Below are 15,059 nucleotides of genomic sequence, written 5' to 3' on the forward strand. Positions count from 1 at the left end.
TGTCATCAAGTGCTGCCACTTTCTGTCTGTTAACAGTAGCGTCCCAGCTTGGGCAAACGCCTAGGTTAATTAACGCCTTGCCATTAGCACAACAGCTTTCAAACAAGCATGATATTTCAGTTGGCCTCCTGTCTGTTTTCTGTGTGACAGAGAGAGGCAAAGGGAGGTCTCCTACATATTCAAAGCCTATTAGATGATATCCTGTCTACATGTCTTCTTGCTTCATCTGGTGTTTTTGAAATGCAGATTTCCCCTTTCTTTTACTTCTGTCCACCAACTGATTTTAAAGGCATTAATTGAAAATACAGTGAATAATTTAGCAGTAAGTTGGGCCTAATTGGTCAAAACGAAATGTGTCACTATGAGTTTGACAAATGAACATAACAAATAGTGAATTGAGAAGTCAAGCGGCAAATTACAAAGCTTGCATTTCATTCTTTGTTTTTTTATACATTTATAAGATTTTTATTTTATTTTATATAGTATTTTGCAACGATAATTTTTCAATTATTTAATTTAGATATTTATAATTTACATTTTGCCCTTTTAATAATAACAATAATCCTTTACTGAAAATTTAAAAAGCTGAAAATCATGTTTAAAAAACAGTTTAAAGTTATTAATTAATTACTGTAAATATGAAATGTCAAACAGTAACAACTGTTGTAATAAAAATATGTGCATTTCAGTTTAAATGCCGGCAACATACATTGCCTGACAGACTGATATTTACCCCCATGTTGCATCATCTCTTAAAAACTATCTGCAAGCATTTAGACACACTTAGAGGCCGATTGCTGTAGTTTTGAAAATGATACAATTAGCCTGTTGTGCTTGCAACAGCTTGGCCATTTTATCATGTGGATAGTTTTACTATGTAGTGTTTTAATGCATGCCAAATATGGTGTGGCAATGTGCTACTATAATGAATGAATAAAGAGGATCTAGATGGCCAAATGTGTTGCTCAATTTACTTATGTGCTAAAGTTATTTTTAGAAAGAATTAAAAATTACAAATAAAAATACATTTTTGAAAGATTTTAATTGTACCGCTCTTCTTTGTACCAAATATCCATGCATGCAGAAGGAACCAATTTTGACTTTGGTTGGACAATAACTTCTGACTTACTGTCCACGCAAGTTGTTTTACTTTTGGCCCTAAATCCCATATAAAACAGGTTGACCTTGACCTTCTCCCTGCACTATATTGTCAAAGTCAGGAACATCTTTCCTGAGTGATGCAGACAAACTAGCATTTGCTACCTCTGGGCTGCACTGTTATTCAAGATTTTGCTAAACAGATGCTGCAAGAACAATCATGATGAGACATGAAAGGAGATCTTCATCCTCCACTTTAGGGGTTTTTGAATTGGCTCAGTTTTGAATCTAGAAAGGAATCTTTAACTATTTATCTGGTATATAAACCTTCCAGCTCAACCTTAAGTAAAGAGTTCATTGTTTGATATGTTCCCTAGAGAGCAGTTTGCTCTGAGACTGAAGCAAGGTTATTATCGTTAACGAAAACTAGAAGTAAAAAAAAACATTTTCGTAATCTGAAATAAAAATAAAAACGTGACTTTTCAAAAAAAGGAAAATTAATTGAAACTGTAATGAGTGTTACAAAACTAAAATTTACAGAGAGAATGTGCTTGGTTTTCGTTTGTGTGTCTCATGCATGTATGAAGTCAAGTCTCCAGTTGTTGTTTTTAATTCTCGCTGTGCCGCATTACACCAGCAGATGGCAGGTAGGTCAATCAAGTCATCTTCGTGGTCTGTCCACACCCAGCGTCATGTCAGCAAAACTTGGGAAAAAAGCGCCAGAGTTGGCGATAAAAAGTTGGAGATAAAATATTTGGGAAATTAATAAAGAGGAAAAATCCCACAAACCTTAAAGTTCACTTGAAACCTAGCTTACCTTGAGAAGGTTAAGGACCATGCACAACCCTCATCCGCAGGATGTGGTATGTAACTCGGGTTACAAAAAAAAGACTAAAACTATGACGGAAACTAATAAAAAGTAAACTGAAACTAAGCATTTTCAAAAAATAAAACTGAACTAAACTAGCAAACAAAATCAAAATACTAATTAAAACTAAAGTAGAATTGAAAATGTGAAGTCAAAACTAAATTAAAATTAAAATTAAAAATTAAAACTGCATAACTATTAAAACTTCGGACTAAAGGTTTACTGGCGTTCCCTACAGATCCAAGTAGAATGGGAGGCAGACTCTTCAGGTTTCAGGCACCTCTCCTATAAAACAAGCTCCCAGTTTTTCTTTGTGAGCCAGACACCATTTTTACTCGCAAGACTTGGCTTACAAGTGAAGAGGGTCAAAGTTTTTCGTTTTGACAAAGCTTATAGTTACACTGCTTAGCGGTTTCCTAAACTATCTCTATAGTTACAATCCCATTGGCTAGGGCAACCATTTGCATTATTTTGTCATATTTGCTGCCACTTACCTGGTGTTATTTGTGTGCTCTTCATTCCAAAGAAAGAGATTACGGCCAAGTGCATCAGTGTTTTATCTCCGTCTATCTTTCTTATCCACTCAACCACCATCCAGTGGACACAGCTCATTTTTAGCCTGTTTCTACATAAGGTTTCCTCTTGTTAAAAGAAGGTCTATCCTCTCCACTGTCGCCCCGTGCTTGCACAGTAGGAGAGACTGCATTGAAATTAAGATTAGATGCAATCTGCTAGTTTTCTTAGACAGCATCTGACCAGTTGACATTTTACGATCTACTGAATATGACGGTATTGTAAAATAACTGGATAAAATTGAACTGTGACAGCAATTGCAAATTAGAACTATAAAAAGGGTAATTAAATTTAAAAAACTATCTCTGTATAGGGAAAGGGTGTTTCAACATTAATAAGCATAAGAAAGATTAATTTTGCCTTCATGGAAAAGGAAGAAACAGCTTGATTTCTGTAGTAACTTCCTTTTCTTTTTCCACAATGCGTTAGATACTATGTGAACTCTGCAATGCTGTCCAGTGTGGTTAGTAGGACACAGTCTGGTTTTGGCTGTTTTTCCCCCAGAATAGTTTTTTTTTTTTTTTTGCAATAAACTTAAAATAGGACCATTTTTGTGGTGTCACTTTATGGTCAATGACTCTCCTTGATGTACAGCTCCTGTCAATAAAGCTAATAAAAATGTCACAACGCATCATCTTAACTTGTCTTTGCAATGAGAACATATCTGCTGTACTGCGCAGGTCGAGAGGACAATCGACTGCAGGCCACTGTAGTTTAACATGGTCCATCAACTAAATTACAACTACCTTCTGAAAGGATTTATGTTGTAGTATTCTGCTGAGCCCTGTCTGATCTTTGGTTTGTAGTGCTATGAAAGTTAGTCCATAACAACGGTTTGTTAGCTGTTGCAGAAAGCAGAGATTTTATCATTACTTTGGTTCCAGAAACTGCAATTTGGGGTTTTCAAGCAAACATTACAGCTCATTGCTATTGGCATCAGCAGCAAGCACTGAATTACAGTTGGTAAAGTCCAAATCCCACAGCTAACCAATTAGAGCATGATACGAGAAACAACAGGCTGAAAATTGTATTGGATGATTACAAAAAAAGAAAAAGAAACATATTTAAAACAACATCCAGTAAAAGTGATGCTGTATACAAATCAATAAAATAAGGTTTACTTGAACTATGAAACTTTTAGAATCATTGTTTAATGGGCAGAAATCCATTTTGAAATTAGCCTCTCTCTGACTAGTTGTTAGTTTCAGAACCTCTTGCACATTTAATGTGAAATATAATACATGTTTAGTGTAATTAGCCAGAAAAACTATCAATTGCTATTAATAAAAGTATAAGTGCAATTATATTTGATCAGCATCACCTAAATTTATATTTTAAGTAAAGAATTCAAACTTATAAATTATTATTACATGAAACACATATTTTTCCGAGAGGCAGCCTAATAATCTTTTTTATATGCTGTTGAGTTCCAAGCAGCCCAAAACCACTGTTCTTAGAAACATACAAATCTCACAAGCCAGCCTACAATTTTAAGTTAGCACATTGCTTTAGTCTTGACTTTCTAAGTGTCATGAAAAAAAATATTTGTTCCCTCATACCAATTTCTTCTGTTTTAGTGTTTTTGTCACATCAAAATGTTTCAGTCTATTAAACAAATTGCACACAAACAAAACCTCAGAGAATACAATACTCGATTCTCTGACTCCCTTGACAAGAAAATCCTGAAGGAGAATATCTGGCCATCAGTTTATAATAATAATTATAATAATGATAATAACAAATTTTATATATAATGCACTTTTCATTCCAAGGAATCTCAAATTGCTACAATTAAAACAGAAGAACAAAACGACACTAGGGTGTAATAAGTATTTAGCAGTTAAAAGCTTTCCTAAACACAAGAAAAAAACGACACTAGAGTAAAATAAGTATTTAGCAGTTTTCCAAACAGGAATGTCTTAAGTCCAACTTTAAAAGAAACCAGACTCTACACTTCTCTCAGCGCTGGAGGGAGGCTATTCCAGAGCCGGGTTGCAGCAGAGCAAAAAGCTCTGTCCCCCATGGTTCTGAGCCCGGTAGAGGGGACCTGGAGGAGCCGGCCGCTGGACGACCTGAGGGTGCGGATGGAGGTATGGAGTGGAATGAGTTCCTGTAGATAAGATGGACCATGGCTGTTAACACATCTATGGGTGAGCAGAAGAATTTTATATTGGATGCCTAGTGACCTTAAAATCAGGCTATGCAGCAGGAGAATGATAATAATAGAGTCCCCCTCTAAATACCTCCCAAAGAAAAAAGGAGATTTTTTTTGGAGTGGCCAAGTCAAAGTCTGGACTTGAATTTGTTTGAGAGGAAGTGGTATGTTCTTATACAGGCTCTATGTGCGCAAAACCCTCCATGGTGGCTGAATTAAATTTCTGCAAAGAAGAATAGACCAAAATTCCTCCACTATGATGTAAAAGTCTGATTTTCAGGGGCAATATGTTTTTTCACCCAGGGTTATTTTAAATAGCTTTGCTAGTTATCTCTTGATGGCAGTTGTTGATGTCAATGGTGGCACAACCAGTTATTTGATTAGGGGGCAATTTCTTTTTCCACACAAGGTCAGATTGTGTTAAGTTGTTTTTTTTTTTTATAAGTAGGATTAGAAAAAGACAAAACTGAAGAAATCTCTAAGGGCGCAAATACTTTTTCATGGCACTGTAGACGCACATGTTTGTTGGTCTAGTGGTATACTTTTCCTATTCCGACCTCGAAATATTGTTCCAGTCTGAAGCCGTATTTGCTGCTTAGCTGCTTGCTTAGTGATTGTTGTTAAATGAACAATGTCTGTTCAGGGTGGATGTTTAGGAAGATGCAAAGCAAATATTTAATTTTAAAAGACTGTATATCAAATTCAATTAACCGTAGCAACTGAAGTTATTCTCAGTACCAGGCTATGCAAACACAAATATTTAGTGGAGCTTTAATGAGTCCTAAGCAGTATGATGGCGGCGTGCGTGCCTATAAACTGTGTGGACAGACTTTGGCTGCACACAGTGAATACTAACGTTGCTTTGCTGTGGGTGCTGCCTGTACAATATAAAAGTCATTTGCATGTGGAAGAGTGTGCCTTGTAATCACAGGTATTGTGATGAAAATTTAATACCAGACAACGTGCTGAGCCAATGGGGACACATCCAGACAACCCAAGCCCCCTTTGTTCAAGGGTCAATTTCTATTGATCTGAGTGACATTGGTGTTGTTCAGTGAGCAGAGATTGTGTGATTTCTACCTGCTCTGATGCAAGATAAAGAGGATTGTAAATCGATTCCATTGATGTTCGTCCTGTTTTTTTTTGTTTTTTTTTTTCTCTCCATCTCTTTTAATCTCTTTTAATTTAGCTTACAGTACAATGGTCTCCACAAACCTGTCTAAGCTCACGAAGGACCCCCCCCCCCCCCCCCCCCCCCAAACCCACACACCTCAAAAATGACACTTCAATAGCTGTTGAGCTGATAAGAATAACATGCCGCCGAGCATTAACGGCTCATTGTGGACTCAACGGCAGATAACGCTCTCTGTCTGTGGATGGGAGTCTTACAGACAGTGAAGGGGGTAAATGTCTCAAAGTGATGATGTCATGTCTGTAAAACGCTGTCTTAAAACAGAAGGTCAAAGAGGAAGAATGAAAAACATTTAAAGAATCGGGGGAAAAAATGAGCTTAAAAGGCTACACGTCGTCTCCTTTCCTCCTCATTCTCATTTGTTTATTTCCAAGAATTAATTATAAGAAATATGCAGGCTTGCTTTAAATAATTATCGTCATTTTCCTTGTCTTTTTTGTTTTTTTGTTTTTCACTTACCCAAACGTCTAATAAATTTCAACAGTTGTTCACGCCTGTTTAAAAATATGAGACTCAGAGTGGCCTGCAAAGCCAATTTGGATAGTAGACGTCTATGGTTACGGTCTTGTTAAAGGTTTCTACTGCTCCCTGGTGGGGTATAATTGTCAGTGCAGAAACATGAAGCTTTAAGGCGTACTTATGTGGAAGTAAACCATACCTTCTGATCATAATTAAAATGCCCATCATGCCATACTCTGTACAGTAGACATGACAACCACTGCACACACTCAAGCAATTAATTAGATTTAACTGTTTAGAAAGCCACAGACTGAACATTTTGTTATTAAATTATACGTTGGGCTAAGGGCAGCACATTTGGAAATTGTGAAGAAATGGAAGTTCAATTAATTGGCATTTCACCAATTTCTTCCACACTTTCCAACATTTACTTTCACAAGATTTTGGTTTGTTTTTCTGTCGGGAGTTATGCCCTTGACTCCCAGGAGGATGCAGTCATTTCGACAGTAAGAAAGAACATTTGAACTCCACCACAAGGGATGAATATCAAATTAGGCATAATTTAAATTGCAGAGGTAATGACACAAGATATGAGATAGCAAAAAGAAATTCACAGTTAAGGAAAATGAAAAAGCAATTTTCCCTCCAACGTTTCGCATCTATGTAGCTACTTTCATCATGAAGACCTGAGAATAATAACATTTATCTGATACACCAGCAGTAAAGTGGAAGGAAAATAATGTATTAATGAATGATTTTCTTTAAATAAAAATCCTGAAGGTTTTGTGTGCATATGTCTTCAGTCCTTTTAACTCTCACATCCTTATAACAACCAGTGCAACCAATCGTATTCAAATGTCGCCTTATTAGAAAACAAAGTATACCTGTATGAAATTTAATCTAAGCGTAAATACAGCTTTTAACCTTTAGAGATTTGTTCAAAAACATTGGTGGAGAAGTTTAAAGCAGGGTCAGGTTGTCATATAGCATTCCAACCTTTGAACTTCTCAGTGAGCACTATTCATACCGTCGTCTGAAAATGGAAAGAGTATGGCAGGCACAGCATAGACAGGGAAGCCGGTCAGAGTTGATGGGAAGATGGATAGAGATAAATACAGGGCAGTCCTGGAATAAAACCCGTTAGAGGCTGGAAAAGAGATTCACGTTCCTAGCAAGACAACCCTAAACATACAGCCAGAGCTAGAATTCAATAGTTTAGCTCAAAGCATATCTCTGTGTAAGAATGGCCCAGTCAAAGTCAAATTGAAATCCAACGAATATGTGGCAAGACCTAAAAATTGGTGTTTACAGACACTCTCCAACAAATCTGACTGAGCTGCAGAGGACAAACGGGCAAAACTGGTGGAGCCATACCCCTGAAGGGGTTGCAGGTGTAATTACAGTGTAATGTAATATAAAATATTGAATTAGAGTAATGAATATTGCTGGATGCCACGGCGTTCAGATTTTAAACATAAAAAAACTCATTGGAAACCTTCTGCTTCCACTTAACAATTATGTAAAAATTTGTGTTGGTCTCTCACATAAAATAGCAATAACATACACTGATGTATGTTATTTGTGGCTTTGTGGCTGTTATGTGACAACATATGGAAATATTCAAGGGGTGTGAATATGTTGTAAAGCACTTCATGTTCATCATATAAATGGCTATTAACTGCCTGAAGCTGTAACCTGTTTTAAGGTACATCATCAGCCACTGACTGAGTAGGAGAGACGGATGTGATTACCCTGCAATCCTCACAGTTACTCATCCACAAAATTAGCTCTAAATGTCAAAGTAGCATAAGAGCCAACAAGACTGGCTGCTGGAGTTAAGCAATGATGGCCAAACAATGGGCTGATATGAGTCAAATGACCCATTCTAGCTCCGTGGCAGTGTGTTGTGCCTGAGACAGCTTGGCTTATTTGGCTCGCCTCACACCAAAAGGCATTTTCTGTGACACTCGCACTGAGTGATGACAAATGCGAAAGAAAGACTCAGACAAAAACAGACATGCAGTTTGTACCTCTGTGAGCCAGGTTCTGTAGGAGGATCCTGAGGCGCTGGAGAGCGGAGGATGAAATATCGTATGTGTACAGTTCTGCCCCAGCCAAATCCTGGCACCTTCCAAACACGCCATCTATAGAGCAAGGAGAGAGAGGGGAAAGCAGATTCATGAGGTGTTTTGTTTCACCTCAAAGTGAGAAACACACAAAGTACACATTTTCCAGCACTCTTTTTGCAGTTCTGAATATGCCAAATAACGTCTGCTGGCTCAGATGAAAAGCTTCGCTGTGAGACACCTGCAGTGTTTTATACATCTGATTTTCTCTGTTTTTGGGAGGGCTAATAGGTGATATTTCTTCCTCAGACAGCTCCATGATAAGCAGACATTTGTGGTAGAAGGGACTTTATCTGAGACCTTGGTAAACTCCCTATCAGCAGGCCACCCGCTTGGGTTGCTAGGCAACCAACGCAATAGCCTCACTATCAACCCATAATTCAATGGCTGCTCTGGACCTCTAAAGGATGCTGAGGCTCAGGGTGGCCTGCGGGGGTCAGAGAGCAGTATGTGAACACAAGGCCCGGAATTTAAATGAACCAAGCTGCCACGTTTTCTCAGCCAGGAAGATGAATTCCTGCGTCATTTGGCAAGAACTCGCAGAATGAGAAGTTCGTCTCAGAGATGGTCTCAGGAGATGAACCTTGGAAGTCTGAGCTGTCTCCTCTGTGTGCACTTATGTGAGCTATCAACAATACAATCATCTCAGAGCCTGTGTAAGGTATGATGCCATGATTAGATAGGAACTAATGATGTGCTTCAACACTTGGTCATACACCACAGCCTCCCATTAATTAGCCTCAAGACGTTGGGGAGTGACAGCAATCGATAAGATGGATACTCGCCTACATGCCAGGAACCACATAACAAACAAGAGCTAATGCTTATTTTATACTGTTATTTTCTCTTTTCATTTCTAACTCTGTTTGTACACTTTAGCAAGAAAACAGATAAAAACAGATCAAACTTCAAGGATTTTTATCCATCCATCCATTGGCTTCTGATTATCGGAGAATGGATTGCATGGGAAACAGGTACTTTGACACTCTACAGCTCATTCTGGAGGACTTCCAAGGCATTTGTAGCCAGAAGGGATGCATGGTCCCTCCAACAATATCTGGGTATCCCATGGAGTCTCCCAGTGAGATATCCCTGAAAAGCCTCAAAAGGAAGGTGCAGAGGAGACGTCCCGATCAGATGCCTGTCTCTTCAGCTGACTCATTTCAGGGCAGAGGGGCACTGACCCTACTCCAAGCCTCCCCTTGGATCACAGAGATCCTCACCCTTTTTCCAAGGCTGCTTTCACATAGGAAGCGGTGGGCCTCACACTGCTGTCCATGCCACCCTGTGCCTTGCAAGATTAATTCAAACTTGAGCAGAGAGATCTGTGAAGTCATCAGGGGTCCTCAAATCAGGGATGTCCTAATATCTGTCCACAAAGACCAAGACATCAGACATAAGCTTGCTGTGTCTCAGTATCTGGACCTTTTGACGAAAGATTAAAAACATATTGTGAGCTAAATTAGAAAGATTTGAAAGGATGTATCTAACAACTGAATTTTAAAAGGCGACAGAAATGAGATGTGAATTTGTATATTAAAAACAATCTTACCTTAGAATAAATTTACTCTTGTATCGGTGATGGTAAATGATAATACTTATTTTACAAATCGGTGCCTGTTGTGCTTCCTGCTCATTGTTCTTCAGAGCAGTCTGCTTCCTTAGTGAAACACCCTAAGGCTTAGCTACCCTACAGATGAAGCTCATTTTAGCTGCTTGTATTTGGGGTCTCGTTCTTCTGGTCATGAACTTAATGTCATGGCCATGGGTGATTGTCCAAATGTAGACAAACCGGTGATTAGAAAATTTCCTTTTTGGCTCAGCTCTTTCATCAAATGACATATCTGAGCAGCTTCTACATTAGTGAACTTGGTGCCCAAATATATCAATCCATCTCCAACTACATCCTCCCATCACTCAAGAACATAACCCCATCACACATTTACAGTAATGGCGATGTTGGTCCGTGCAATGTGATGAAAAAAGAGCTGAGCTGAAAGGATAAAGATGTCAATCTATGTTCCAAGCCTCACCTACGGTCAAGAGATAAAGATCAAAACCGAAAGTACAAGTTCAGAAATATAAGTGACTGAAATGAGCTTTTTTCATGGATGGTTGAGCTCATGCTTCGAGAAAAAATGAGGAGCTCCCTCTTTTAGGAGGAGCTTGGAGTAGAGTCACTGCTTGGTGGTTTGCACATCTGATGGGACGCATCCATGCATCCATTCAGCTATGAGCTTTGAATAAAATTCAGTGAGTAATCATTACATAAATTATGAAATCTGATAAAAGTCCAAGTCTGGCAATTGTAATCCTATCCTAAAGGAGGTGTGGGTGTTTCCTTCTGTCTGCGACATGTCAAATGACTGACAAAAAGCTTGGTGGAGCTGGAGAAATAACACTCAAGAGTGTATAATATTCAGAAGTTATTTTTGAGCAGAGGAAAACTTTCCACCCACAGATTTTAGTGAATCTAAACACATCAACTGCCTTTTGGTTGCTCATTTAGTTTTGCCAAAAATCTATTCTAATTATCCCTAATGACATAACTCACTCAATGGATTTTAATTTTTCATGTCACAGCTAGAAAAATATTCTATAATTGCCAACTGCTAAATGTTTGATGCTCTAAATCCTCTAGTTGTTGTCTTGTTGGTAGCAAATGTCACATGTACATTTTTAGGGACATTCCAGTTAGAGAAAAGAGACAAACAGGGATTTGGGGCATTAAATATAGAGGCTCAAGGTGCTTCGCAACAAAGAAATCCTTGTTTGGCAAATGTTAACAAGTGATTGAATATTCGAGGTGGCAACGAACACAAAGATTTGTTCTGTCCCTTTTCTGCTCAAATTTCTGACACCAGAGGAATCAGAACGAGGCTCATTGCAGTTGACAGCGCCGAGAAAAAAACAAACCCTTTTTTTACCCCCACGCTATTTTTGACAGCAAAAAGCAACATTTTAATTTCAGGCCTGGAGGAGCGCAGCATGTGTTGCATCCATGGAGGGTTGTCAGAAGCTGAATATAACATACAGAGAGGTAGGGCAAATCAAATAGCAGGGAGTTCTTTCTAAAATATCTCAACATTGGTGTGAGAAATATTTAGTATGGGGATGATTATTTTGGCTTTTCTTTTTATAATGGGATGACCAATAATAAAAGGCCTTGATTAACAAAACCCCCAATACAGAAAAGCAGTGCAATACTGTGAAAACTGTTTGTACCCTTACATCTTTCTCTTACATCTTTTTTTGTCACACCTAAACATGTTTCAGATCATGAAACAAATTGTGATATCAAAGATAATCTGAGTAAATACAAAATCCAGTTTTTAAATTATGATTTTAAATATTGAAGATGAAAACAACCTTCCAAACTAATCTTGGGTGAAAAAGTAATTGTCCCCAAAAATGAGGATTTAATGTCACTGTGGAGAAACTTTGGCACACTCTTCTTCGCAGAATTGTTTTAATTCAGCCACACTGGAGGGTTTTTCAAGCATGAACAGCCTGTTAAAGCTTTCTCAGTCACATTTATGTATGGAGTTTGACTATGCCATGCCAGACCTGTTGTTTTGTTTTGAGACATTCAGTGGGGGACCTGTGGGGCTTTGGATCATTGTCTTGGTGTGCTAAATGTCACAAACTGATGGTTCAACATTCTCCTTCAGGATTCTCTGCTACAGAGCAGAATTTAAGGTGGCATTAATTATGGCTACTTATCTTCGTTCTGAAGGAGGCATACCATCACAAACACCATGTTTGACTGTAAGTATGATGTTCTTTTTCTGAAATGCTGAGTTATTTTTTACACCAGATGTAATGAGATGCTATCATTTCAAAAAGGATCTTGTTTCATCAGTCTATAAAACCGTTTTCCAAAAGTCTTGTTTTTTTTTTGGCTAATGTAAAGCCTCCATTGGGTTATTTAATGTTTGCCCAGTCTGTTTTTTATTTTTAAATCATGAACAGTAAGCTAAATTGAGGGAAGTGAGCTCTGCAGTGCTGTAAATGTTGTTGTCGGTTCTTTTATGATCTCCTGGATGAGTCATCAATGTGCTTTTGGAGTAATCTTTAGAGATTGGCCTCTCCTGGGAAGGTTTATCACTATTTCATTTTTCTCCATTTGTAGGTAATGGCTCTATCTTGGTTTGCTATAGTTCCAAAGCCATATAAATTACTATGCAACCCTTTAAAGAGTCATTGATGTCAGTGACTTTGTTTCTCATCTGTTCTTCAATTTCTTTAGATCGGCACATGATGTGTTGGTTTTTGATATATTTTAGCTTACTTCATGTTGTCAGAGAGGTCCAACTTAAGTGATTTCTTGATTCTACAGGTCAGCTAGTAATCAGGCCAGAATGTGGAAAGCTTGGAAAGTTAAATACAAAAAATGTAGTTCATCTGAATTAACAATAAATTACCATGTGAGGCAATTCGTTTTTCACTTAGGAAAGGTTGGTCTAAATAGTATTTTCTCCTGATTAAATAAAATCTTTTAAAAACTGCTACTTGTACTTACACAGGTTATCTTTGTCTGATATTAAAATCTGATGATTTGAAACATGTGAGTGACAAAATACTTTTTCACAACATTGTATGGAGGTGATTTATGTAATTTTCCCTTTATTGATAGGATGAGCAATAAAGAAAAAAGCATTGAGCAATAAAATCCATTATACACAAAGAACACTTTACATTGGTGGTATTCTCTTTATATGGAATATCCATCTGAATAAGCAGCATGTTGGCAGGAATAAAGAAGATTTCCTGCTAAAAAAAAAGCTTAAAATCCAGACACTTCTCTCTTCCCACTGTGACAGACAGCGACACCATTCTGCCGCTAAAGCTTTTTAAACTGTGAAAGCTAAACCTGGAGGATAACACGAGCTTGTACTAAAGCTGACAGTCACCAGAGCGTCTGTAAAAGACTGTGCGTCGGGAGGAGAGACGAAAGGACCCGGGAGACAAATTAAGACGTAGTGGAACAGGTGTATTAGCTGCGCAGCTCTTGTCATGAAAATGAATGGGCTCAAATCAATGCGCCGAGACCAGACCAGATGCGGTCGTCTAATGAAGAAAAGGGGCAGGAACAAAAGCTAAAGTGATCAGGCTATGATTAATGAAGTGTTTACAGGCTATTTTGGCCTGTAAACAGCTATGACAGTTGTAGCTTTGAAATGATAATTACATTCATGCAAATTTAAATTGAGGAATAAATAAAGACTCCTCATGGTACACCAAAAACATCCTGCCTACTGGATTTGGTTTTGCAGTATAAATAACCTTAGTTACTACATTACTACTATTCTATTAGCCATTTAATCTTTACATTTAACACTTCAGCCTGCACTCTTCAGACTGTGCAGACTTGTCTGATATGTGTATGTTTTATGTTTACGCTGCAGTTGAACTCGTTGCTGATCAATAGAACCATCACCTAAATCAATTAAGTTTAAAATACAGTGCAGACATTTTTAGACAACATTGGCCGAATGGAGGTGGGATAACCGCAGATCGATGCAACTCTCTTGGTTTAAGTGTTTAATAGGAGCCAACCAATGCCCCGAGGGAAACATCCAGCACTTCTCCACTGCACTTTGGTTTGAGCCTATCCAACTTGTAAGTCAAACACTCTGGAGAGCAGCAAATTAAAATGCCTTTCCAGGTAATTACTTTTCATTCATTTTAGAAGAACGGCTAGAGCAGCATTATTCTTAAGATTTTTGAGAGCATGAGTTGACAGCAAGAGATTGAATGATGGATAGTAATGGTTTAATTAATCAATGATAGTAACTTTGGTAAATACTGAAAGTACTCCTTTTAAAATTACTTTAATCAATTAACCCAGATATGGCCAATTATGCTTATACTGCTAATGGGTTGGACTGAGCAGTTATCTGCAGTCATGATCCTACATGCCTTAGAGTCAAATCAGCGTTGGAGAAAGAGAAAGAAGTTGTAGCAGCAGACAGAATGTGGTCCTTTCCACAAGGAATTGCTGCAACTTTAAAATGACTGCATTCTGAAATGCTCATGCCGTTTCTAAACTTTTAAATCAACATCACTTATGCATTATATGCTTAATTACACCGATAGTACGTTACCAATGAAAAATGTATTGCAAAACAACAGGGTACCCATTCATTGCCAAACTAACAGAGTGTAAAATCAACAATATCACGTGAACTAATCGGCAATTTCAAATAACCAAATAATTCTATGTAAATAACCATGCAATACAAAAATAAGAGCGCTATAGGTCTATCCTCAATCCGAACAAACATTACATCGACTTTTCAATGAGAACTAGTTTCTGTTTCTCTAAGCTTAGATGACTCTGAACATTTACCACTGCATGTATGAAAATGGCTACTTATTACAACTCCATAGGAGCTTGCTTTAATTATCTAAATTATCCAGTTAAACAGAAAATACTATAATAGTGTCCATCGGTTATTTCTTTGAAAGTTTTTATCACTGTGCCAAATCGGTCTTTTTAATGAGCTGGGATTTTAAGCCTTGAGAAACATGGTGTTTGTTTTTGCTGTTGTTTTACTTATTTGAGTCCCTTGCAAAGGTGTGCTA

General features: G+C 37.8%; 1 protein-coding gene across 3 annotated transcripts in view; it reads right to left on the reverse strand.

Annotated features, from left to right (window-relative positions):
• Window positions 1-15,059, reverse strand: part of ptprn2 (protein tyrosine phosphatase receptor type N2) — a 184,982-nt gene that overhangs the window by 142,492 nt on the left and 27,431 nt on the right. For all 3 annotated transcript variants that reach the window (XM_047349431.1, XM_047349429.1, XM_047349430.1), the window contains one exon: window positions 8,376-8,489. In XM_047349431.1, coding sequence (XP_047205387.1) covers window positions 8,376-8,489 — 114 coding nt within the window. The remainder of the gene's footprint in view (window positions 1-8,375; window positions 8,490-15,059) is intronic.

The sequence above is a fragment of the Girardinichthys multiradiatus genome, chromosome 21, assembly GCF_021462225.1.
Source record: "Girardinichthys multiradiatus isolate DD_20200921_A chromosome 21, DD_fGirMul_XY1, whole genome shotgun sequence".
Taxonomy (NCBI): domain Eukaryota; kingdom Metazoa; phylum Chordata; class Actinopteri; order Cyprinodontiformes; family Goodeidae; genus Girardinichthys; species Girardinichthys multiradiatus.